We start from the raw sequence: 26,967 nt of genomic DNA, 5'->3' as shown, positions 1-26,967 counted from the left end.
GATATAGAAAAAGGAAGTTTTTTATAAGTAAGTATTTATTCCAGATGAATTGCTGATTATCTTCAAACTGTGGCATGGTAATGCTTTGAAAAAGTAAGGAGAAAATGTTATTTGTGTTTTGCAGTTACAGTGAACCATTCTTCAATGGAATTTTGGAGTATTTAATTTCTAATTGCTATTAAATATGAGCATTCACATTCTAATAACAGACGCTTAAACATACTTCTGAAGTACATCCAGTTAATGTGCAAGCAAATTCGAATTTGGAGGAAAACAGATTTTGTGGGAAAATAATGTATTGTAAAGCTAGCTGGAATATGAGAGGGTATTTTAGAGGAATGGAGGTAAAGAGGCCAAATTCTCAATACAGTGAATGAGAAGCAACAGACGCTTCAAATTACATTGGCCACTGTGGGGCTGTTCCAAAGAGGGTGGTGTGAACACAACTTCAGGGAGTGGCAGAGTGCTCAAAAAGTTGAGGCAGCTACATTCCTGTTCCCATATCACCAGTAAAACTGGGGCCCTTTAGGACAAAAAATGAGCTCTGTGATCTCATTTATGGCAGGATGAGGAAATCCAAATGGAGAGAATTATTTGGATAAAAATACAACTGAAAAGTTTTTTAAGAGCCTTTTCCATGAGACTCTTGGGGGGGAAAAATTAAAAAAGAAATAGACAGCTGATAAACACATGAACACATAACCTTATAGTTAAATATGCTCATTATTTTTTTTTTTTAATTAGGTTCTATTACATATTCATGATAAACAATCTGTGCAGAATATAACTACGAATTAACCAAATTGCCATTTTCACACAAGAGAACCAAATTATTTTTTTTCCTGGTATTTCTAGGGAAAACTAGACAAAGCTGTTCCTCTCTATGAGCTAGCGGTTGAAATCCGACAGAAATCATTTGGCCCAAAACACCCTAGTGTAGCAACTGCTTTGGTGAATTTGGCTGTCCTTTATTGTCAGATGGTAAGTTTTTTCATGTCTTACATATTTATTATTCCTGTCTTAGATTTTTTTAATGATTTGTACCTAAATGATACTGAAGAAAATTGATCACATTGAAAAGGCAGTATCCTTATAAGGCTTGCAAATTTTTCAGTTCCATTTTAAAAATGGAAAGGATATTTGGCAGGGAACAGGTAATTGCTGTGACTGGTATTTCCCAAGAACACTCACACTAATTGCTGTTGAGATGATTCAAAATGGTCACATGCTTTGTAAGACCAGAGCTGGAGTACAGCATTTTCAGTGATATGGCAGTTACCACAGTATGATACACAACAGCTCCCACACTGATGTGGAGGGAAACATAATCCTTTGAAATTTATGTTCCTGAGCAACGAGTGCCCACTTTGATCAACTGCAACTCTGTGTAACTAAAAATCTGAAAAGGCTGCCGACTTCTAGTCTACAGCCAACATGAGATTCAAAGGAGATTCAGTCAACTTGACAAATTCCTTCTTTAGCATCAATAGGACTGAGTTGTAATGCTTTCCTTGTTTTGTGTATTTCTGAAATTTGTCTGTCTGATTTTAAACAGGGATTAAAGCTTCCTGGGGTAAAATTAAAGAGCATTTGGTAACTTTAAACTTTCAGGACTGAGATTTTCAAAACTGCTTAAGTTCAGACTCTAATTATTATAATAGTTGGAAACACATTTTCAAGTACAAACCAATTGTTCCAGTACTTAAAGGGTGGCTACAAAGAAGATAGAGACTCCCTGTTTACATTATGCCTTACAAGACAAGGCATAACAGGCACAGGTTGCTCCTGGGGAGATTCTGATGGGACACAAGAGGTAAATTTTTCACCATGAGGACCATCAAACATTGGAATAGTCTCCTAGGGGAAGTGGTAGATTCCCCCACATGGGGCAGTTGTAAGTCTCAGCTTGACAGGGTGCAGAGCCATCTCATATAAACTGTAGTATTACCTAGAAAGGTTGGACCAGATGATCCTTGAGGTCCCTTCCAACCTGGCATTCTATGATTCTATGAATTGTTTTGACAATCTCAGTTATCATCCTCATTTGTCAAGAGTAGTGAGGACTCAGAACACATTTGTGGTTAAATGTACATGACTTTGTATCTAAGATGTGTTGATACTATGTTCGAAAAAAGAATAGCAAATGTAACATATACGTCTGTAACAAACAACTTTTCTCCTACCCAAGAAAAAGCAGATTGAAGCTTTACCTCTTTATGAACGTGCTTTAAAGATTTATGAAGACAGCTTTGGTCAAATGCATCCTCGTGTGGGAGAAACTCTGAAAAACTTGGCTGTGCTAAGGTAAGATTATATGCTTTAGCCCTATAAAAGTGAATTACTGTAAACATTACTAGATGAGACAAAACATCCTGGATTTGTGTATTTATTAGGAAAGTAAAGAGCCTTAAGTACACTTTGTTGAGAGTATGGTGTGCATTTCAATTTAAATTGAGAGACTTGTTTTATTTGCTTGTTTCAACTTTGTTTTACTCTTCTCCAAAGCTATGAAGGGGGAGACTTTGAGAAGGCAGCTGAACTTTACAAGAGAGCTATGGAAATAAAAGAAGCAGAGACTTTGTTGATAGGTGGAAAAGCAACTTCTCGACACTCATCAAGTGGAGATACATTCAGCTTAAAAAGTGCATTATCTCCAAACGTTTTCCTGGAACATGGACAAAGGTGATACAAACCAGCTTAAAGAAAAGGCAGTCTCTGTTGCTATTTTAAAGCAGACATAAAATTATTAAGAAAATCTAGTTTTCCTAGGATAATGTACTATTTTGGGTCTGACACCTGTCTTCATGAATGACAGGGAAATAAATGTAAAAACCTGAAATACTTCCACATTACTTTTGCAGACTGTATGGTACAAAGTGAGCTGCTTTCATTGTATATAGATATGCATATTAGTTATTAGATCAAGTTATAGCTAATACCAAAAAATGTGGATTTGATACCTCTTACTCTAAGTACCAGGATTGTAGTAAGTCAAGTTGAACCAATTGTATATACTCTATAGGGTAGTTCTTATTTCTGTTGTAGTAGCGTGGCTTAGAGCATTTGTATATTTTTGTTTCATCAATCCTTTCTGCCTTTTCAGATGTTTTTAAAGTTGCTAAAATGATGTTAAATTTGAAAAAGTAAAAATACCATTTCATCCAAAGCTTTACCTGCAGGGCTTTAAGCACACAGATTCAAGGGACTTGTGCAAAAATAATTGGGAAGCTAAATCTATCTAAAATACATCATCATCTACAGTTAAAGCTGTTGTCAGATTCAACTGTGTTCAATGAAAGTAATTCCAATGGGGAATCAGAGTGAAGATGATTATGACCTGGTTCTCTGTTGTTAACCCTTTAGCAATATGTTCACTATTTAGTCTCACTGAATCCATTAAAATAAAAGAATGTCTGTGTTAGCTGGAAAAACCTAATGGTGCAGAATAGTTTGCCATCAAATAAAGAGATGGTAGTAAAATACCTGCTGTATTTCTTAATACCCTAGTCAGCTGGAAGAATCAGTTTGGGGTCTGCCCTCATTTGGTGCATAAATCCATGAATCAATTTAAATACACAGTATAAACAGACTGTTCATAAAAAAACTGAATGTAAGTGAAAAAAATAATAGAAACCTCACTATAATGTTTCAGAGGCAACTGATGTTAAGATTTATTTGATCCAGTTTAAAAATGCAAATGGCCTCTACCTCAAAGGGGTACTTACCTTCCACAGTCTTTTTCTCCTTTTAGAGCTAAATATAACCCCTCTCAGCGCTTGTTCCAGTTAGAAGGAATGTAATATTTTGGTAAGACTGTAACTTGGCAAAAGAAAAGGCATATAAAACTGATTAAACAAATACAGAACAACCCAAATTTTATTTTTACGATTAAGAGTTAGTTGGAAAAAACCCTCAAAAATAGCTCTTGAAAGTATTACAATACAGCAACAAGAGTTTACACTTTTTGTAATAGCTCTCTGGATATTTTCCTCTTACTTTAGAAAATGGAATGGGTTTTTAATGCAACAAAAGTTTTTCCACTCTCTTCCAGCCACCTTGAAAACTGGAAAGTTTCTTTGCATCACTGTCACCAAGAAAGAAGCAAAGGAAAAAAAACAACCACAACCAAAACCAAACACAAAAACCCACGCCAAAAAACATTTTTTTTTCCCCCAAAACCTCAACCTCAATATATTTCTGGTGCCTACTCTTCTCACACCTGATAATTCCATGTTATCACTCATCAGCTGTCTAGCTTGTCACCTCTGGTCTGGTTTTAACCTCTATAATCTTGCTCTCCCAAATAGTTGTCCTTAATGTAGCTAGCTTAAATAAGAAGCTACTTTCTAGTTATTAAGTGTTAAATCAGACTTTGCCCGTTTAGTGATTCTCAATTCTGAATGGCTGCTATTCTTTCCTTAAGTGACTTCTCTCCAACCCGTTCATATGTTGCACAGTTGCTTTTGGAAGAAAAATCAGTCCCTAAAAAGCTGCCGATCCCAGCCATCTATGATCTATTAGGAGAGATGGTGAGGAAACAACAGCCTTACTCTGTCTACCTAAGGAAAGCTTTCTACAGCAATTAAAACAGAACCACAAGTAATAGTGGAGGGCATTCAGGCAGCATGCTGGCCATAAGCTGATGCAGATATAGTTGTAGCGCTCTTAAGACAGTTGTTCATGTATTTGTAGTTGTACCTCCTGGACATTAGAAGAAAGTTAATTTGTAAATCTAGTTTATGTCAAATAATACTTACTAGAACTCCACCTCAAAACACTGTCAGCAGTTTCAATGGAGATTTCATCATACATCTCATTAACATTCATGGTACACTGTAAACCCTGAAACCTGCTTGTGTAAAAAGGTTGCCAAATAGCAAAGCTGGACTGAACCATTGCAATATACTTTGTTGATAACAAAAAAACATCATAAATCTTCCATTAGGTTTTACAGTTAGAGTATATTATACTTGTAAATGTCTTTTTAATGAAAAAAAAAAGACCCTTAAAGCTGTTTTGATTGATGCTGTTTATTTTGAAATAATTTTGACCATTGGCACATACGATCATCTTAATGCATTTTCTAATTATTTCAAATTCTTCTTTGTTGGGGCCCTAGCTGTGCTGAATGATTATGAGAAACTTTAGATAACAAGAGGAACAGTGAAGGCCATTCTGTGGGAACTAGTTAGTGAAGGTCATGTACAGCAGTCGGGTAGTGGGGTAAACAGGATGGGGGGCTGGACAAAGGGTTTGGAGTCGGGACCAATCAAAAGGGGAGTGGGGACGTGTAAATAGTGTGTACTAACCAATCAAGAGCCTTGCTCTGCCACGTGGACGGCGTACACGCTGCCCCGAGACTACATAATCTGCACGCAGCCTAGTAAATATGGACTGAACCTACATCATCTTGGTGTGTCGTGTTCTTTCCCGGCTTGTCACGGAAACTGGACCCCGGCATCTGGTGACCCCGACGTGATAAACGGGGTAGAGGAGCGGAGCCGAAGAAGGGCAAGGATCCTGCTGCCAGCGGGTAAGCTGGGCCGTTCGAGAGAGACGGGTTGTGGCCACGGCGATCAGTGAATCGGGAAGGCAGGATGGGAATTGCCGCATCGGCAACGGAGCGCGCCACGCTAGACAGTGTAATGAAGTCGGCGCAAAAGACTGAAACAAAGTTAGACCGACAGTCGCTGGTCGACCTGTTGGTATGGTGCAGGCGGAGGGGACTCTTGGAGGAGCCCTCGCAGGTGTACAGTCCGGCCGCCTGGAACAAGGTGGGGGGAGAACTGTGGGAGTCCGTGCAGATCGGCTCCAAGGAGGCGAAACGTTTCGCGCCGGTCTATCGCGCAGTCCGCTCCCTGATGGAGCAGTCGCACGGGGAAGCTCAAGTTGCCGCAGCTCTTCGGCGAGCGGTGCGGAATAGTGGGGAGGAGCGCCGGCAATCGGGCGCCTCGGAACGGACGCTGGTAAAGGATCCTGCGCCTCAGGATGGGGGACCGGAGGGCGGTCGCAATGCCTTCCCGATCTCGTTAGCAGAGAAGGAGGCGTGGGGAGGTGTGGATGATGACTTGCCCCCCTGGAATGGTGAGGAGGAGGGGGAAAAGCGAGCGGATGAGGGGCTAGAAGTTGAAATACAACCCTCGGCATCCCCGCTGCCGATGGAAATCGATCTTGCCAAGGTTCCCCTCCCAGACGATGGGGCGGCGCCGCCCACAGCAACGGCGGGTGTGCGAGCGGGGCTTCAGGAGCAGGCAGGAAAGATGTCAGAGCTGCTTGCGCAGATGCAGCGCCTAGATCGGGGGTCTAAGGCTAAGACAATACAGGAGGCGTATAAGAGCGCCCATGAGGCGATTGTTGGCTGGCTAAAGAATATCGAGCAGCAGCTACAGGCTATTGAGTCTGGCTTGGGAACTACTCCGGCAACTCATCAGGCTGCCGCCCCGCCAGACGGGGAACCAACAAGCCTGCCCCCCTCTCAGCGCAAATGGATTAACATGGTAGCAGACGGGGAATGGAGTGTATCAGAAGCTGATAATTATTTACAGCTTCAGTATGGACCCTCTGCTCGAATCTCTGATGCAGAGAAGGAGCGGATACAGGAGTTTCAGGAACTAATGCGGTGCAGCGCCGGTTATTCCGCCTCGGGGGGAGGGCAGCCATTCTCTCAAGTCCCGCCCAGCCCGCCCACATCACCGGGTAAAAAAACAGCAGTGCCTTCTTCCCCGGCAGCTCGGGAGACAGGCGGGACGAGGGCGCCACCGAGTGACCCAAGTTATAATCACACCGCCCGGTGGAAGGGCATCATGGAAAACGCGCGGCTAGAAGGGGACTTCGCGCTTTCCCCTTTCTCCCTGCCAGGCGCCCGGACAGAGCATGGCCCACGTTGGGATCCCTTAGATTGGAAAATGGTTACTAACATACAAAAGACAGTGATGGCATATGGCCATGATAACAAACTAGTACGCAATCAAGTTTGTGCCCTCTTTAAATACACTGAGCTGATTCCAGCTGAATCTAAATCCCTGATGGAATTGATCCTGACACCTACCACTTATATGCTCTGGATGGCCAAATGGCAGGAGCGACTAGAGGCCAAAATGTTGGAGAATCTTAATTTGGCACCAGGTGATCCACTGCGCATCGTCAGCTTAGACCAACTGATGGGTACGGGGCAATTTCGGGATCCATCCCGACAGGCAGCGCTACACCCTCGAATCCTGACGCAATCAAAAAATGCTGCTCTGGCCGTATTTTTGGCCCTGCCCCAAGTGGGCGCCCCCCCAGCTGCCATATACCAAGATCATGCAGAAGCCAGAGGAATCCTTTTTGAGTTTTGTGGACCGACTTAAAGAGGCATTGGATGCAGCCCCAACTGTTCCTCAGGAAGTGAAGGCAGTCTTGGTGAAAGACTTGGCTGTTCAAAATGCCAACTCAGCCTGTAGACAGATACTCGCCACTTTGCAACCAGGGGTTTCTCTTGCACAGATGGTGGAAGCCTGTGCACGTGCCCCATTGTTGATGGAGACAGAAAAGGCAAAGATCCACGCTCAGGCTCTAGCAGCAGCGTTAGATCAGAGGAAGCCCCAAGGGCGGGGGAATAAGGGGCTCCGCGAAGCTTGTTTTCAGTGTGGCAAAGTGGGACACCTGAAACGGCAGTGCCCAGAGCGTAGAAGAGGAGGAGGAGCCGAGAGTGTGGGGCCAATTGGTAATTTTAACGGAAACTGTGCCCGATGTCATAAGTTTGGGCATAAGGCCACCGAATGTCGCTCACGATTTAGAAAGGATGGTGCTGCCCTTTCGGGAAACTACCAGAGCCGCGTGCAGAGGGACGCGGCGAACAAATATCCCTTGGTAGCAGCTGCCTCCACGAGCTCACTGCCGCCACAGCCGGAAGCGCAGGAGTTGATCTGGCAGTGGCAGAATCTACAATAATTACAGATGACAAGGTGCATGTGCTTAAATCTACTTGCACGGGTCCACTGGGAAATGGCCTATCAGCACTATTGATTGGTTGTTCTTCAGCTTCATGAATGGGTATATTTGTTTTGCCCGGTTGTGTTGATGCGGATTATACCGGGAACATTGGAATTATGGTAAAAATTTTTTCGCCCCCAGTTACTATTCCAGCTTTGAGTAAAATAGCCCAGCTTATTCCTTTTAGAGGAGCTGTCCCCAGAACCGAGACCATGAAGCGGGGAACAGGTGGTTTTGGTTCCACGGGAGTGCCCCAAGTGGCCTTTTGTGAGTGCATAACCACAGACCGCCCAAAACGGACAGTGAATATCGTGGGCCCAGAAGGGATAACCCTGCAGGGGGTGGAAATGATGCTGGACACAGGATCTGATATTACTATCATACCTGATCACGCTTGGCCTAAAGCCTGGAAGTTGCAGGAGTTAAATATCTCTGTATCTGGAATTGGAGGGCAATCTGCTACTAAGATTAGTGACTCTTTTGTAAGTGTGACGGATGCGGAAGGTAACGTGTCTCATGTCCGCCCCTACGTAATGTACACACCCTTATGGATTCTTGGGCGAGATGCTTTGAACCAATGGGGCCTGACAATGCAAACGCATTTTTAATAGCGGCCACGGATAGCAGCTCCCGCCCAACGCTGACTGTCATGGAAGGCCAATGTACCAGTGTGGGTTAACCAGTGGCCGCTTCCGGAAGAGAAGCTGTGAGATGTCCAAGCCCTGGTGGAAGAACAATTACAGGCAGGCCATGTTAAACCATTAACAAGCCCGTGGAATACGCCAATCTTTACCATACAAAAGAAGTCAGGGAAATGGCGGTTGTTACACGACCTGCGTGCCACTAATGACTGTATGCAGGATATGGGCGCGCTACAACCCAGTCTCCCATCACCAGTAATGTTGCCAAAGGATTGGGACCTTCTAGTGGTCGATCTAAAAGATTGTTTTTTCACCGTTCCGCTACATCCTGAAGATAGCGAGCGTTTTGCATTTACTGTACCTTCCATCAACCGAGCCGCGCCGGCTGAGCGTTAGCAATGGACAGTTTTGCTGCAGGGAATTAAAAATTCTCCGACAATTTGTCAATGGTTTGTGAATCTCGCTTTGAAGCCTTGGCGAACGGCGCATCCTGATTTACTAACTTACCACTATATGGATGATATCCTAGTGGCCAGCAAGGGTCAAATCACTGAAACTTTGGAGCAGGAGCTAACAAACTGTTTACAGCAATATGGTCTGGTCATAGCTCCAGAAAAGGTCCAGCGACACTCTCCTTGGAACTATTTAGGTATGACTATCACAGATTCTCGAGTACGCCCACAGAAGATGCAGTTAAGAGCCAACATGAATACAGTGAGTTCAGTACAAAAATTGGTTGGTGACATACAGTGGATCAGAACTTATTGTGGCATCACCAACGAAGAGATGGCACCTCTGTTTGTGCTGTTGCACGGGGCAATGAATCCCGCAGAGCCAAGACAACTCGGCCCTGATGGAAAAAAGGCTATACTATTAATTGAACAAAAACTGGCAGGCACTGCAGTGTATCGGTATCAAGAAAATTTGCCCGTAACTCTCATAGTGTATAACAAACATCAAGAAGTTGCCGCTCTAATTGCCCAGATTGATGATCGAGGGAAGCTATATATTTTGGAATGGGTTTTTATGCCATCTCACCTCCGGAACACAATCACACCCAGATTTGAAGCTATTGGAGCGCTGTTGCTGAAATCCAGACGTCGCCTTCGAACTATTGCTGGAAGAGATCCTTCATCGATCATTTTGCCACTTAAAACACTAGACCTGATCGAGGACTGGACTCAGCAAAGCATTGCATTTGCTCTGGCAACCACAGGAGTTTCCTTAGATAATCATTATCCAAGCCATCCACTGTTTAATACGGCCCTAGTATTAGAAGAGAGACCCTTATTGAACAAAGATCCCGTCTCTGATGCGGTAACTGTATTTACTGATGCCAGTAGTCGTACTGGGAAATATGGGTATGCCTACCGAGAAGAGGGGCGTTGGGTTACTCGGGTAAACCAGAATAGAGCATCAGTACAGATGCTAGAATTGAAAGCAGTAATTTGGGCCCTAACAGACTTTTCTCATTATCCCCTAAATCTTGTAGTGGACTCACTATATGTGGTTGGAGCAGTGACATGAATTTCACGATCTATCTTAGGACATGTAGCTAATAAGGAGTTGCAAGCACTGTTTATCTGTGTGGAACATCATGGAACAACGCCAACCACCGCTGTGGTGCTCTCACATCAGAAGTCACACTACTATGCCAGGCCCATTAGCAGAAGGCAATGACTATATTGACAAGGTTGTTTCTAATCCTTGTGTAGCCCATGTAACACCTGAGCAGCAGGCTTGTGCTTCACATGAGTTTTTTCGTCAGTCTTCCCGCGCGTTACAGCGCCAATTTCAGATACCGCGAGCAACTGCTAGGGCAATTGTTGCAGCATGCCCCGATTGTGCGCGGTTATCACCAATTCAGGAACAGGGGGTCAACCCTAGGAGTAGTCAGCCACGTCAAGTGTGGCAGACTGATGTTACAGTATTCCCTCCATTTGGCCGCCTGAAGTATTTGCATGTCACAGTGGACACTTGCTCAAAAGCTATATGGGCAACTGCGGCAGTGTCATCAGGTGCCAAGGCAGCTCGGCTGCACTGGTCTCAAGCAATTGCGGTGCTGGGCCGTCCAGACACCATTAAGACGGACAATGCACCAGCATATAAGGGTGAGGTATGCCGCAAATTTTTTCACCAATGGGACATTACACGTTACAGGCATTCCTTATAACTCAGGAGGCCAGGCCATTATTGAGAGACATTATCAGAACCTAAAGCGTTTGCTTGGAGTTTTAAAAAAGGAGGGGGAGGTGGGCCCCTATGAGCTTGTATGCAAGGTGTGTTATGTCCTGAACTGGCTTAATCCACGCTCAGATGATCACATACCTATCTTTTCTCATTTCTCTTTTAATGCTACAGATTTTTCTGGAAAGCAGGTGCAGGTGGAGGTGTTTGACCCAAGAACACAGGCTTGGCAAGGCCCGCAGGAACTAATAACCTGGGGTAGGGGCTACGCTTGTGTCGTTACAGGAGCTGAGACGCTTTGGGTTCCCGCCAAATGGGTCCGTCCGTGGCTGAGAAAGAGCGTTAACAGACTGGATGATGACCCCTCAACAGCAGCTGAGCCTAGAGGCCCGACCACGGGAGCAACGCTACCTTGAATTGACGGCTTGACTGTTTTAAAGACCTTGGACATTGCAGCCGTATAGTCCGACGACAGTCATCAAGACGTGTTGTAAAAATGTCATATGTGTATTTGTTTATTGTTGGGACCTTGAGTTGGAGCATTGGGAGCGGGGATGAGTTTGAAAGATTTGTACAGCCTCGGGAAAACGTATGGGTAACAATAGCTAATCGCACCAATCAGCCAGCCTTTTGTCTGAGTCTAGGTAGCCTGACTGAACCTTTCCGTATGTGTTTGATAGGGGTGCCTACGCGGCTGCCCCAGGAGTTTAAAGGATGGGCTGCATAACCTAAAGGAAGACAGCTGTGGGCTTGATGATCGGTTAAGGTCGCTTGGCATGGGACCACAGGTAGTTAGTATTTTGCATCAGGTTTTATTAGTAGGTGTGTTTATACTTATTATACTTGTTTGCTTACCTTGTTTATTGCGATGCTTACAAAATAGTATGCAGAATATAGCGAATGCTGTATTTGAAAGAAGAGGGGGAGATGTTGGGGTCCTAGCTGTGCTGAATGATTATGAGAAACTTTAGATAACAAGAGGAACAGTGAAGGCCATTCTGAGGGAACTAGTTAGTGAAGGTCATGTACAGCAGTCAGGTAGTGGGGTAAACAGGATGGGGGGCTGGACAAAGGGTTTGGAGTCGGGACCAATCAAAAGGGGAATGGGGACGTGTAAACAGTGTGTACTAACCAATCAAGAGCTTTGCTCTGCCACGTGGACGGCGTACACGCTGCCCTGAGACTATATAATCTGCACGCAGCCTAATAAACATGGACTGAACCTACATCATATTGGTGTGTCATGTTCTTTCCCGGCTTGTCACGGAAACTGGACCTCGGCACTTCTTGTATATACAAGTTGAAAGTCTGAAAGCAACATGAAAAACCGTTTTGCATACTCTGTAAGTGGGCATACAAAAGTTTATTAATTTGGTCATAAAACTGTAAATGAAGTAAAATGGTAAACAGTTGCCTCTTGTAAAGTTGTCAATCATGTGATAGTAGCCATGTCAGCCAAAGAGTTAAGAGTCAAAATTAATGGAGAGCTGTTGTAGAAATGAGTCAACCATTTGCCTAAGGAGCTCCAGAGCCAGGCATGTGCTTCACTTTTATTGTTCCCAACAGAATCACACAGAGTCACAGATGACCTCTGGAGATCAAGTCCAACCCCAGGAAAGGTAAAGCCACAAAGAAACCTAACACTTAACACTTAAACTGACACAAGCTAACATAGACTTACTGATGCAGATTCAAGTATTTACTTTTTTTAATTATCTCATTGTTCCTTTCCCTTTTACAGTTCATTTCTAAATTCTGGTTTCTCCTCCAATTTACAATATAATGCCCTACATACAAAACCCACCCAAAACCTCCCTCACTAGCTTCAGAGATGATTTTTATGTAAATAATATAATCTAGTGTCAGCTGTGGCGGAAACAGAATTTAAAGTTTGTAAATGTTGCTTAGAAATCAAACATTTTTAAACTAAGCATTCATTCAGCTGCCCTAAGAAACAGAAGCACCTCCACACTATTACCTTATTTTTACATGTTGGTTGGATACTGCTACTACCATTACTAGCTGGTTCTGTGTTGGCTGCATCATGCTGTGGAAAGGTTTTTTTAACAGCCCAAGTTAGAAATACTTGCCTTATACTGCAAAGGTTTGATATTTACATTTTTCTAAGCCAAATTTAAATAATTATCAAGTTCTGGATCAGACACCCAGAGTGGTTAAGTTTGATTCAAATTCATGATTTCAGATCTGCAGCATACTGCCAGTACAGGATGTAGTGATAATTTAACTCGTGAGAATTTAAAAGGTAATATGACTGTACTAACATTATTTACAAGAAAAATACAACAGCTCAGCTACTCCACTGAAGGTATTTGCAACACTAAACACAGTTTAGAGCACCTAGTTTGAGAAGCTTTCCTATGCAAACTCAAATTAAGTCTATTCCTTAATATAGTCCATGTGATGGGGATGGATAAGAATTCTAGCTAAACTTTTAATAACAAAAATACAGTATTTAGATTTTCATGGAGATAGACAAAATCTCTTGTTCTTTCCAGTGTTGCTGGAAATTCTTACAGATTTTGACATGCAAAGTATCTGCCAGCTGAAATTGTGACAGTTAATAGCCAGTCTCCTGTTATAATTATTGGCCTTGTTGCAGACTTGGCCTTGTTGCAGCACACTGAAAGCATTATCACATACAGGCAGCTATTTAAGAACAAGCAGTAATAAAACACTGATAAAACCAGGAAAATAAAAAATCCATCCCAGATACTTAAGGCAGATGAAAATGCTGAAATGTTCTATTTACTCAGAAAAAGTAGCCACAGCATGATTCATGCCAAGAATTTAGAGACCAATGAACAACAATGACTCTTAAGTGCCTGGAAAATCAGGAGCAGCAGTGCAAGTGAGGCAGCATCACTTGCCCTTGTCCTGTTCCACCTGCTCCAGCACCTTTCACTTGTCCTATACTATGTACTCATCACATGATACTGCATGTCATGTGCTGTGCCTGCTTTTGTTAATTTATCCATCTTCCTTTATTTTCCACTAAACTTAAGGACACCGACAATGCTGAGAAATTAAAATGCATAGTGGCGTAACTCCCTGTGTTAAAGATGTGAACAGAATATAAACAAGGCAGTTTTCTTTCCTTCCTGCCCTTGTAACAGTTCCATTTTGTCAGAAATGTAAAGATAAGCTTCAGTGGAGGTAAAAAAAAAAAAAAAAAAAAAGGGTCTTCTCAAAATTCAATGTCAATCAAAACCCCCAAAAGTTGCAATTAATATTTGTTTTGCTACATGTTTCTCATTTTGGCCATGAGTTCTTCTAGGCTTTCTTCAGACTCGGCTGCCGTTTCTTCAGTGATCAAATTTTCTTCCTATTAGGAACAGGAAGAAAAAGTGGGCAACAAAAATAACAACACCCCCCCCCCAATAAGCTTTATTCCCGTTATACCACAGCTTTTTCCTAGAACTGGACTAAATTATTATAAATTTAAATTGTAAACTCTTTTCTGGCTGGGAGTGAGAATGTTCTGGCTGTGGAACATAGGGATTCTCTGTTCCCCAGGTATACTAATTGTTCTTTGACTACATATAACTTCTACAACATCAATATGGTTAAAATACTAGTCAATAAAATATAAACTGAGAAATTCACAGTGGCTTTCCCTCCCCTGTTCCCCAAAACCAGTAATTCCTATCACTCAACACTATATTCACACTAACATCCATACTGAAAAAAATATATTCCATAGAAATCCAAAACTGGGCCATAGAAGACAACAGTTGGGTGTACCAAGGTAAAATGTAACTGGAATTGTTCAAGATGGAAATGTATTTCAGGTTTAAAGGCTAGCCAAACTGACTCATATTATAAATTTAATCTATACAATGTATTTTAAAAATAACTGTATTCATAAAGAATAAATATATTACCTTGTTTGGAATAGTATATGCCACTGTAATTCCCTCAGGAAGCTCAGGTACTGGGCCAGATGCAGCCTTCAGCTCATCTTCTGACATTTCAGATACTAACTCGATGCCTTTGCATTCAAAGGAATTGAGAATTCCATTAGAAGTTAGTCTAAAAAGTTATTTAAGCACTATGTTATCATAATACCAAGAAAACAGCAGCTACTTTTCTGAAATAGAAACAATCTAAAAGCAAAAAAACCTTTGATTTCACTTACTTATTCCCATTATCAATGGAAAACTTTTTCCTGTTACAGTATACGAAATGGGTCCATACTTGGAACTCATGGACAAGAATAGCACCTCTCCTATAGGACTTCCTTAAGTGTTTAAATCTTCTTGGGAGGACACTTAACCAGGCGAAGATTATTTTCCATATCATGTAATCAACAGAATTTATATATCCATTCTTGAAGCAGTTACCTAAAATGTGTGTACTATTTCTTAAGACAATTCTTTCTCATTTAAAGCCCCCACAGGAATAAAAAGATCTATAGGGATGCCTGAGCACAGTGGTTATGGAAATGAGAAATGCTCTTTCACTACACATTTAAAAGGAACACACAGTAAATACATCTTCTGATATCTCTCCTATCTTTAGGCCATCTTCTGAGAAAGTTTTTTATTCAAATAGGGTTACATTTGAGCCCCAAACCTGCACACTACACTAAAAATACATCATCAAGTTGTGGTAACATTACTGTCAAAAGCTGTGAAAAGCTAGCAGAAACTACACATTTTAAGTTACAAAAAACTGGAACCATAAGAAGTCTGTGTACCCTGAATTGTGTTCACCTAAAACAAAGACTTCAACTGAATCTCATTACCAGGAACATAATTTCATCTCCAGTTGATTACTTACCCCAGTCATTGTCTTCATGTACTATTTCTTCTTCCTCTTCAATTACTTCATGTTTTGGTCGTGCAGCTTCTTTTTTCTGAAGAAAAACACAAAAAAATACAACACATAATATATGTAATAGTCCAATTTTCATCAACAGCAAAGAAGAGCAAATTTAATGTTCACACCTCTTTTAATATTCAAGATACGCAGTCACCATTTAGAACTTTGTTAGGCATAAAAAGGCAGAATATAAAGTTAAAAAAAAAGCCAACAAACTGACTAATACTCAAAAATATGACTGCCAGAAAGGTTGAGCAATTACTGCAGAAGAAAGCATTATCTAACTGAATGCAAGCTTTTCTGCCTGCCCTTTGCTTTAAGATAATGCTGAGTACTGTAATTTTAAGCAAGTGGAACCACTAGAAGACAAGGCTGCTGAAAACTGGAGTAGTGATGGAAATTTTCTTCTACTACAGGTCTGTGGCTTGCTTTTTCTTAAAACTTTAAGAAAGGGGAAAAAAAATAAAAAAAGCAACAACCAAACCCATTTTTACCTTGTAGATTTCTTGCTGTTTTCTGCAGTTTTGGTCACTACATTGTGGATTTGGCTTCATAGACATAGTTGGAAAGAAATCCTGCATCGCGTTGTAACCAAGATAATAACTCACCGTACCAAAATTTAACAGGTATCTAGAAACAGAGAAAGCAGGTCCTCATAGACAGGTCCAAAATGAAAAATTCAGTTGCTCAAGGAATATTTTTTTCCTTCAAGAACTTCTGTAATACACTTTAACACTAGTGAAGTTGTAAAAAAGCACTGTAATTGTTTTAAAATAAGCTGTAATCACCTGACAACAGGATAACTACATCAAGCCAGTTCTTTTGCAGTGCAAATGTGTGAGAACAAGTCAGCTATATCTCAAAAAAAATTGTTTAAATCATAGAATGGTCTGGGTTGGAGGGAACCTTAAGGATCATCTAGATCCAACCCCCCTGCATCGGCAGGGACACCTCCTGTGCCTTAATCCATTGCCTGAAACACACAGGTGCTCTGCATTATGAAAGGTGAGTTTTCAACAGCTGATCAGAAGCAGTTTAATCATCTTTACTGCAGGACCATAGTGGCAATGAAAAGAGATTTAAAATAAGCTGCAATGTTTGCATTCTTCACTAAAGAAAAACAGCTGTTGCCATGCAATTTTATACAATACCTCTTCACAGCTGAAAATGGCACCTAGTTGTAGGCATAATTGCTAACAGTATTTTTATTCTTTGTAACTAGAAATTTTTGGATAACTGAAAAACCCAAGCTAAGGCTAAAAACAGGCTAAATAAGATCCTATTCTCAAAGATGTTTGCAAAATGTGCATAATTTGGTGCCAATGCAACGTTCTTAAAAATGTTTCCTTGCTGATATGTGCAGTTCTTTTAGCAGCTGGAGTCATGTGACAGTACTTTTGGAAAATATACAAATATCTCATATTGCTATATAATTATTTTTAATTAACTTCAGATTTTTAGACTATAAACACTGCAAGAGGAATTATTTCTTCTTTGTCTGTCTGCAAAATTTCAAAGATAAATTAAAACTGTAGCTTTTTTCTGTATAATTTAGTGCTGTCAAATGAGGAACACATTTCAATGCAGAACTAAGGGGGTGGGAGAAGTGGGTGTGTATGCTGTAAGAAAAATTCTTAGGAAAACCCTGAAGACTTTCCTTACTTCTGAGAAGTTCTACTAAAAAAAGCGGCTTCTAAGTAAACACACCAGTGATTTAAGCAAGGTGTATTATTTCAGACCTGTCTAATGATTTCAATACCTTTAAGAAACAGGCCACAAACATAGAAAGACCCAGACTGATCATTTATGAAACATTCCTTCAGTTTTCTTTCTCTTACAGTACTGCACATTGAACAGCAACAACTCAGTCACTTACTTCAGAACATTCTGTACAAGCATTCCTGCCACAACACCCATAGTTGTAGGAAGACTAGCTGCACAAACTCCTTCCCGTTTCAATGTTTTCTCATCAATATTTGCAGCAACTACAAGCGGAGGAGCACACTGAAGGGAAATAAGGAAAGTCAGTGTAAAAAAAGTATTAAAAAAAACAAACCACAGATCACACACACAGTGTTAAGCCACTCCATCAGCTATGCCCGGATCACGTTCACTAGCCATCTCATCTTCATACTCCCAGTCTCATTTCAAAAGACAAACGAGCAACTCAGCAGAGCTCTGCGTACCGCGAAACAAGCGGATTCACCAGGAATGATCAGCTGTATGTGGCCTGACACTGCATTTTCGCTCACTCCAGATTCCATCCAGATTTGTCCAAGTTCATTGCAGGCCTTACAAACACAGAAACACACATCAGCACTGCAGAAGTTTAATGAAAATAAATAGAAAACCCCACATTGTTAAAATTGAGAGCGATTAAACACATCTTTCTGCTATAAGACAAAAAGGCAGCGAGCAGGAAAAGGAACATGAAAAGGTAGAATAGAATTGTTTCTGAAAGGACAAATCAAAGGACAAATTAAAGTTCTCCTCATGAAGCTCTTTGTTTTTCCCTGAGGATCTGAGACTTCTGAACAAATACAGGCATTAGTGATCCAGTTACTAGCACATTAAGGAATCCAATTGCACAAACTACTTTTAGAGGCTTGGATACAGTGTATCTGTGCACCTTCAGTGCATGCAATTTACAGATGAAGTTAGCTGAAGAGTAGCAGAAAACATACATTTGGCCTAGACCCTACGTTGGCTGCTACTATAAAGAACAACAGTTTGATTAGGTACAGAGCCTTATGACATTTTAGTATCCAAAAAGACATAGAACCTATAAAATCAGCTATACACAGCCTTTGAAAAGTTTATAAAATTTAACATCAGGCTTTGATAATACCTTTATGTAAACAGGATAATTTGGAAAGACAGAGAAGGGTTAAGTCACTTAACTCTTTTACTAAGCATTAGCTGCTAGTAATTTAAAAGTCTGCAGTTATATTTACACACATAAAACATTTTTTATGATAACTGGGTAAAAGCTCAGATTCTGTTAAAAAATTCTTGATAAATTCACGTCTTTTCTTCCATCCCAATTCCTAACATTATTTACAGGAGAAATAGACTCCCACAAGCTCGTGCCTCTGATGTCCTTACTGTGTTAATTGCCATGCGAGCTTCAAAGTTGTCCACACAGCTTAGAACAAGGTCGACAGGCTTCCCTTCCTCCAGTGCACCATTACTGAAATGAGGATCAGAAGTTTGCATCAAACTGCTGGCAAGAACAACACATCCATGTGGCAATCAACATGCTGCTTCAGAGTACAGAAGCACATGGGAAATGTATTTCCAGCAAAACTTGTGCAAATGTGGAACAGGATACAAACAGCATCTGAGTTCTGCAGCAGAAACAAAAGCATGCTGAAGCTGGGATTTAAATATATGGGCATTTTAGATTAGAAGAAGTTTTATACAGTATATTGGTGATTTCTATCTTTGTACAATGCAAATGGGAAAAGTTATTTCAGAACTTCTCCATGAGATCCACTAATAACTATTTGCTTTCTTCATTTTATAAAGCATACCTGAAACTACTTCAGAGCAGCCAAAATATGGTCCGTTTTCTATAATGGCAAAAGCATGTAAGACCTGAAGCTTTGACTGGAAATCTAAAGATGCACTAACAAAATAAAACTATGTAACTCTGTAACAGTAGAAATAAACACCAACTCTACAGAAAAGGACTAGGCAGGAATGTCTTCATATATACATATTTCCCATTAGTTTTCTATTGGAAATCAATAAATTGGAAAAAAAACAACCACCCAACAATAAAAATATGAGACTGTATAGAACCAGAAATCAGCAGAGGTTGGTGATACACCTTTGCTGAGAGATTTTACCTTATTCTATGCATGAAGTGTTCAAAGTTGTCCAGTGTTGTGATGTTGTAGTTATGTACTTCAAATTGAACATCAGGATTAATATTCCTTATAGAGGAAATAAGTCAATGTTAATAAATACAGTAATTTACATTCTACTCCCTAACTTCACAAGTGTTGCTACTGTCTTAAGCTTCCAATTTGAAGTCTAGAATACACCCATATTTGTAAAAAATTCACAGATTATATGAGAAAAAAAGACCCCAGAACACACTGAAGTGGCATAGTTTATAACAAAATTCTGAGCAAAATTAGCTATACTTAAAAAGTAGACCCACATTAAGGTTTTAGGCAGTACAAAAATGTCTTTAAAGTATCAATCATTCCCACAACTATTTTATACTCAAATTTCCAAATTAGGTCATGCTACTTTGCAAGTGATTAAGAGTGAAGCACTAGTTTTCTGGAGCAGCATCCTGGGTAAATACATGTTGATACCCACTTCTCTAAGTTATACCTCAAAGTATGCTCTGCTGCTTGCACTTTACTTAATCCAGCTTGATGAGGTTGGAAGAAGAGTCTGTTCATGTTTGCCAGTTCCACTTTGTCATAATCAAACAGAAGCAGCTAAAATAAAGATTGTATTAACATATGTGAATCCCCAAAGACTCTGCAACCAGAGCACTATGGTAAGGCATTTTAAACAACAAATCTCATTCCAAAACCAACAACGAAACCCCCCAAACACCCCACTCCCACAGTCCCATTCACTTCACATACAAAAGTTACCAACATTGTAAGGACCTGAAAGACTGAATTCTAACGGCTATTCACCAAAAACTGATTTAAGTCATGAAAACCACTCTTAATAAAAAGCAATCTGTTAATTTTATCTAAAATGAAGATATTCAACAGATTATCTACACAAACACTGGCTCATCTACTATAAAGAAGTAGAAGAAGAAAACTCTCATTACCTTACCAATGCCACATCTTGTCAACATTTCAGCAGTCACACTGCCAACTCCACCTACACCTACTACTGCAACTGTAAAGGTTCTGATTTTCTGTAGAAAGAATTAAAATAGAGATCAGTATACCAAAAGTGGTTCCCCCAAGGAAAATATGCAACGCTGTTTTAATGCAGATAGATTCCTACCTCGTAGTCTTTGACAATTCCCATTCTTTTTAATGCCATCAAGCGACTACAAAGAAAAACAGCAACATTACATAGGAAAATGCTGTCTACATTTCTTACAGCAATTTTGCTTTCCAGATACTTAAAATCACTTTTGCTTTGAAAATAACCCCACCAAGCACCAAACTCAAGCCTGCTGTTTTCATTGCAGTTGTGGCTACCAGCTACAGCCTAAATGGGTTAGTAGATGCTTTCCTGTTAGCAACAGCAATGGAGTACTAACTCTGCAGAAGCTCATGTATTTACTCAGTTGGTATATGAGTTACATCAACAAAATCAGGAGGACCCACAGCTGTTTTCATAAAGGAATCCCTGATTTATAGAATGAAAGCCTACACTTAGGGGGGCTGGATTAGATGATCTTCAGAGGTCCCGTCCAATTCGGATGACTCTGTGACTCCTGTGTAATGAACCATATGGCAGCAGGCAGTGAAGACTCTTCCACTGTTCTCTGATTGATTTGATGAGATTAACTCCAACACAACACAAAAAAAACCCCTAATCAGGTTGTGAGGATAACTGGAATAATTCTAAAGTAGCATGTTACCCTGCTTTTGCATTCTTTTTTTCATTTACAGTATCAATGAAAGTACAACTATGAGATTGTACTAAAGCAATTAATCTTGAAAAAAACAATGCATCACATTCCCAGAACTGCTGAGCATTAGAAGGGGTCCCAGATGCTCAAGACCTCTCTAAACTAAACTCTAAGTTAGAGGAACGAGAATAAGAACTCGTGTAATACCAACAGCTGTCACATTTCTTGGCAACTTGGCTGAGTTTCCTCTCTCTCTCCCTCCCTGTACTGCACTGCAAGATAATACAAAATAAGCCAAATGCACACTCCACAAACCCAGCCAGGTGAGAAATTTGAGACCACCTCTCCCCTCCTCCCCGCAGAGGGCCTAGCTTCGGCACTGCCCTGGCACCCTCCTCAGCACACCCAGTCCCACCCCTCGGACCCCTCTCTGGACAAGCCCACATCCACAAGCCTTTCCCCCTTTCCCCGGGCCCACAGTTCCACCCCACGGCCTAGGACCCCGCCACCCTTCCTCTATACCCCCGGGCCTCCTCCGCAGGGCTCAGTCCTGGCCCTCTCCCCACAACCCAGCCCCTGGAGGCGCAACCTTTCCACCCCGAAACGCTCCCCGCCCTGAGGCCCGTCTGCAGCCCCTCACCCCGGCCGCACCTGTAGGGGTTGGAGCCCGTCACCTCCGGGCTCATCACCTCGATGCGGGCCCGCGGCTCTCCCCGCTCGCCCTTCTCCCGGGCCAGCTGCTCCTCCAGCTCCCGCACACGCCGCTCCAGCCGCTCCAGCCGGCTCGGCTCGGCCATGGCAGCGCCCGCGACACGTCTCCCCGTCTGAGGCGGCTTCCGGGAGCGGCTGCGAGCGCCGTCCCCTGCGAGCGCCGGGGCCGCGGGCAGCGTTCCCAGCCCGGGGGGCTCTCCTGCCGCTCTCGGGCCCGGCGGGCGGTGGCGGTGGCTACGGAGAGGTGCCAGCCGGGGCGGTAGCCGCCTCCCGGGAGCAGCTTGCCCTCAGGACCGGCCACCCGGCTCGGAGAGCAGCTCCGGCGCGGCGCCGGGGACCGCTTTCCGTGCCGGACCAAGCCGCCGCCGGTTGCCGCGGCGACGCCGGGCCGGGCCGGGCCGGCCGGGGCGGACCGGGCGGTGGGCGGGAAGGGGGCGGAGGCGGGTCGGTTCCGCGGGGGGATGGCGGCGGAACCGGGCACCAGCGAGGTGCGGCGGCAGCACCGCTTCGACCAGGGCAGCTTGGAGCGGTACCTGCGCAGGCACCTGCCCGGCTTCCCCCCGCAGCCCGCGGGGACGCTGGCGGTCAGGCAGTACAGGTAAAGGGCGGGCCGCTCTGCCGCCCCCGGGCCGCCCGGGAGGGGCGGGCGGCGACCTCCGGGGCCGGGCCCTGGCCCGGGGGGCGGCCTGGGGCGCAGGGCCGGGGTGTGGGCCCGCGGCTGGGCAGGGGCAGGGGAGCGGGCGCCGGCTCTGCTGGCCGTGTGGCAGGGAGGGCGGGCAGAGCTGGGGCCCCGCGCCCTGCCGTGACCGGCAGCGGCCGCTCGTCCCTTGAACGGCTGGAGAAATCAAAAGTTCATGGTGACGGCAAAGGTGGCCTTTGGTACAGGCAGGCCCTGCCGCTGGCAGGCGGGGTGCTGGGTGGGCTGTGGTGGGCTCCGCTGGAGTACAGGCACGATTGCTTTATTGCCTGCTCAGGCACCTCGGTTCATCCGATTGCTTTCCATTGGCACAGCAGACAGTAAGGTGCAGTAGGGCACACCTGGCTTGGGAAACCGGTTTTATAAGCGCTCGGCGTGTGGCGGGTAATCGGCTCCTTCCGAAGTGCGTCACACGGTGCTGAGACCAGCAGGTGTCCTCGGGGCGGCGTGTGGTGCCGGTGAGGTGCTACCCCCGGCCTCCCGAGCCGCCCTTCCACGGGGCGCCTGCTTCCCTTGCTGGTGCAGAAAATTAGCGACTGGGTGACCCCCGATCGGGAGCTCACTATTGGAAGTTTTATTCTAAACACGTGATGTCGACTGCTTTATATGCAGCTATCAACAAGAAATAGTAAGCAGTTCTTCACTGTCTTCTGATGCAAATGTGAAACACTAATTGAATCCTCAGCTGTGCTCTAGTCCTCCTATGTCCTTCAACTGAGGAGGCTTTAGGAGGTGATACAAAAACTCGGGGCTTCCAAACCCCCTTGCTTTCTAGCCCTCCTCACCGAAGCGGGAGGCTGGTGCGGCTGGGCGGGGATTCCGAGATGAAGACCCAGTAACACCAAACAAGCTGCTGTTGAGCAGGCACTCTTTCTTGCAGCGCTGGGGGTTCTCCACCGTGAGTGCTCTGACGAGTTAGCGAAATGCCTCAACTAATATACACCAAAAACATGCATATTCATATTTTATGTCAGTGAGTTCCCAGAATTCTTTTACATAGTCATTTTATTTCCTGGAATTGGCTATCTTTGTAATTATGCATGCTCGAGGGTCTCCTGGGGAGGGTCTTTGGTGATTCTAGTCCTTTGTCATATTTGTCCTGACTCCAGTCTCCACAGGTAGATTGCCCAGGTGAGTCAGAATCAACATGAGTGTTGTCTGTAGGCTCCACAGGGCTTAGAAGACTTGAAGTTATCACAACCTGCAGTGTGCTTGGCATAATTGACTGAAAGTTTCACAAAGCACATTGTTTTAAAAGTAACCAGTTCAGCTAACTTATTACAATGAATAAATTATTTTAATACATTTTATTAGGCAATATTTCTATTTAATATACTAGCAAGTATCCTATGACTATGAGAGGAACCTCAGGAGAGTAGCTAATAGTAAAATCTACTAAAATGTTGCCAGCACTTTGCTACTTAGTTTGTGTTGCATTTGCATTTCAAGGCTTCAATAAATCCAAATTGCTGTTGTGCCAGGCAGAGTATTTGGATGTCCAGTACACTGGTTAAACTATATTGCAGACTATGCCCTGCCTCAGGGAGAACAGAAGTGCCATGGGGAACGTGAAGACAAAAGTTCACTTGAATATGATTTTCTGGCAGTTGCCTAATCTTTTATTGGACTAGGTCAAAATGTGTCTTAAAAATGATCCAGAATGAGGAGAGGAAGGAAGGCATGTAGATTAGCACAGAGCCTTAAGGAAAAAAGGGCTTGATGAGCTTGATTGGGGTATAATGGACAAGGTTTTAAGAAGAGTTTAAACTAGGTTAAAAGTCTCTTTTACACATGTATGTGATAGAAACATCTAATGTCTATAATTCTTCGTTACTGCAACATTCCTATTTTAAAACTCCACAGTTACTATAAGCAATCCCTTAAGCATAGCATATGTATCTGATGATCAGGCTAGCATACAGTGGGGCTTGGTGCTAGAATTCATCTGTTTTTTGGAGAGCTTTCTCTATGCTTACATTGTTCAAAATACAGATTGCCAAAGGACAAATGCAATTACAGGCTAGTGTGAACTCTCCTCTGTTTAATTTCCTCCAAATCAGAAAGCTTTAAAGTTAGTATCTACTGCATACCTTGAAAACATGAATGATGTCTTTGTAGTGAGGAGTGGTAAAATGCTGTCTCCATCTCACAGGAGAAAAATTGAGTATTTGTGACCTCTCTGCAGTGAAAAAAGGCATCTTCTCATAGGTAGAACTTTGAATTCTGTTTTTGTAGGCTGTTGCTTGCATCCTTGTAAGACTATATTTGAAAAAAACAACAAAACAACTTTTGAGAAGAGCCCTTTCCTCTGTCTTGCCATTTTTTTTCAGGCCAAATCATAGTGCATTTTGCATGCTTTCTGGTAAAAGATTGCAAATATTTAAGTACTTGAATTCATAAATAATTATAATCTTTCTCTTTGTAGCTCAGGCCAGTCAAATCCAACCTTTTATCTTCAGAAGGATGGGAAGGCTTATGTGCTCAGGAAGAAGCCCCATGGCCCTCTTTTACCTCAAGCTCACAAGGTAAAAAACATTCTTCAGCAAGCTCCAAGCACTTTGTGTTGCAGGTGGTTAAGTCCTATACACGATGGTGCTGCACTTTGTTGAATGTGTCTAGAAATGCAGTGAATTGCAGGATCATTTTCAGTTTTCTGTGCTATACTTACAATTAAACATTTAAGAGGATACATTGTAATTCATTGTACCCATTTATGTTTGCGAGCTTTTCATTGAAACTAAGTTCTGTGTCTTCTTCAGGTTGATAGAGAATATCGCGTGCAGAAAGCCTTATTTTCAGCTGGATTTCCAGTGCCTGAGCCCCTGTTATATTGCAGTGACGTTTCTATCATTGGAACAGAATTTTATGTGATGCAGCATGTGCAGGTTGGTCCTCCTGAGAGTTTTTCTTTCTTCTCCCTATTACAAAGCTGGTTTTAAATGGTTTAAAACCTTTCCATTAGAGTTACGAAGCCTTGTGATATAAACATAAATAATCCTCTAATATTTTGAAGAAATGCTAGCTGTCAGAGGTTCTCACTGATTTCGGTTTCTCCAGGACTTGTTACCCACTTTGCTGAAGTTTTAAGCTCAGTATTTAAACTTTTTTTTCTCATTTGGACTCACAGAAGGGTGTCTTGAAATGAATCATTATTGTTTCCGTGGAAAGCACACACATAAATCAGAGGGAGAAAAGTCAGGTTAAAGTTAAACTGGATCCTTGGACATCCTGGGACCTGTTAAGTATTGAGGATAGTAGTCTACATATAGTCACCTTTCCTTGAAAACCAAATAGGATTCCAGCTCAAGCCCTGCTTTCAGAAGGAACACAGCTTAGCTCTGTCTGTGGTCCATTGCTCTGGGAGTGCTGTAGCTGAGTTTATGCTGTTTCTGTTAGATTTTGGTAATTCTGAGCGTAAGTTTGCTATATCATGCTGTGTTTGTTGTTGATGAATTAAATTATTTTGTGTCTGTGCTACTTTATTTTATTTTTTTCTTTTCAGTCACTCTTGCATACTTTGTTATAATGCTTTCACAGAATCACAGAATCTTAGGGGTTGGAAGTGACCTCAAAAGATCATTGAGTCCAACCCCCCTGCCAGAGCAGGATCAGCCAGAGCACATCACACAGGAACACGTCCAGGCAGGTTTTGAATGTCTCCGGCGAAGGAGACTCCACAGCCTCTCTGGGCAGCCTGTTCTAGTGCTCTGTCACTCTCACAGGAAAGAAGTTTTTTCTGATGTTTACGTGGAACCTCCTGTGTTCCAATTTGCACCCATTCCCCCTTGTCCTGTCACTGGACAACACTGAAAAAAGCCTGGCTCTGTCCTCCTGACACTCCCCCTTAACATATTTGTAAACTTTGATGAGGTTGCCCCTCAGTCTCCCCTTCTCCAAGCTAAAGAGACCCAGCTCCCTTAGCCTTTCCTCATAAGGGAGATGTTCCACTCCCTTCATCATCTTTGTGGCTCTGTGCTGGACTCTTTCAAGCAGTTCCCTGTCCTTGAACTGAGGGGCCCAGAACTGGACACAATATTCCAGATGCAGCCTCACCAAGGCAGAATAGGGGGGAGGAGAACCTCCCTTGATCTACTAACCACACCCTTTCTAATACACCCCAGGATGCCATTGGGCTTCTTGACTACAAGGGCACATTGCCGGCTCATGGTCATCTTCCTGTCCACCAGGACCCCCAGGTCCCTCTCTCCTACACTGCTCTCCAGCAGGTCAGCCCTTAGCCTGTACTGGTACATGGGGTTGTTTTTCACCAGATGCAAGACTCTACAGTTGCCCATGTTGAATTTCATCAAGTTTCTGCCTGCCCAACTCTCCAGCTTAAGTCTTGCTGA

At 42.9% G+C, this 26,967-nt stretch overlaps 3 protein-coding genes across 6 annotated transcripts in view; 2 read left to right on the top strand and 1 right to left on the bottom strand.

Moving 5' to 3' along the window:
• Window positions 1–13,506, top strand: part of NPHP3 (nephrocystin 3) — a 37,899-nt gene extending 24,393 nt beyond the window's left edge. The window contains exons 25-28 of one of the 2 annotated variants that reach the window (XM_051610736.1): window positions 856–981; window positions 2,189–2,304; window positions 2,506–5,533; window positions 11,088–13,506. In XM_051610736.1, coding sequence (XP_051466696.1) covers window positions 856–981; window positions 2,189–2,304; window positions 2,506–2,686 — 423 coding nt within the window. In that variant the 3' untranslated portion in view covers window positions 2,687–5,533; window positions 11,088–13,506. Of the gene's footprint in view, window positions 1–855; window positions 982–2,188; window positions 2,305–2,505; window positions 5,534–10,976 lie in introns of both variants that reach the window. The other variant, XM_051610735.1, reaches the window with a different exon arrangement.
• Window positions 13,507–13,893: 387 nt separating this feature from the next.
• UBA5 (ubiquitin like modifier activating enzyme 5) lies at window positions 13,894–22,361 on the bottom strand. Of its 2 annotated transcripts, none has more exons than XM_051610745.1 (12): window positions 21,862–22,361; window positions 20,634–20,679; window positions 20,452–20,541; window positions 19,992–20,101; window positions 19,496–19,582; window positions 18,750–18,834; window positions 17,831–17,935; window positions 17,521–17,648; window positions 16,139–16,274; window positions 15,603–15,678; window positions 14,705–14,811; window positions 13,894–14,145 (listed from the first exon to the last, which is right to left on the bottom strand). In XM_051610745.1, exons 1-12 carry the CDS (start codon window positions 22,005–22,007, stop codon window positions 14,062–14,064), a joined length of 1,200 nt encoding a protein of 399 aa, XP_051466705.1. In that variant the 5' UTR covers window positions 22,008–22,361; the 3' UTR covers window positions 13,894–14,061. The 2 variants fall into 2 exon arrangements, with proteins under 2 accessions (XP_051466705.1, XP_051466706.1); XM_051610746.1 differs by lacking the exon at window positions 21,862–22,361 and adding an exon at window positions 21,009–21,427.
• Window positions 22,361–26,967, top strand: part of ACAD11 (acyl-CoA dehydrogenase family member 11) — a 33,056-nt gene continuing 28,449 nt past the window's right edge. Inside the window, exons 1-3 of one of the 2 annotated variants that reach the window (XM_051610739.1) lie at window positions 22,361–22,519; window positions 25,044–25,143; window positions 25,378–25,503. In XM_051610739.1, the coding sequence (XP_051466699.1) occupies window positions 22,383–22,519; window positions 25,044–25,143; window positions 25,378–25,503 (363 nt within the window). In that variant the 5' untranslated portion in view covers window positions 22,361–22,382. Of the gene's footprint in view, window positions 22,520–23,151; window positions 23,247–25,043; window positions 25,144–25,377; window positions 25,504–26,967 lie in introns of those variants that run through there. The other variant, XM_051610740.1, reaches the window with a different exon arrangement.

The sequence above is a fragment of the Apus apus genome, chromosome 2 (assembly GCF_020740795.1).
Source record: "Apus apus isolate bApuApu2 chromosome 2, bApuApu2.pri.cur, whole genome shotgun sequence".
Lineage (NCBI taxonomy): Eukaryota > Metazoa > Chordata > Aves > Apodiformes > Apodidae > Apus > Apus apus.
The sequence above is the reverse complement of the archived record's forward strand: the minus strand, read 5'-3'. Positions and strand labels throughout refer to the sequence as shown.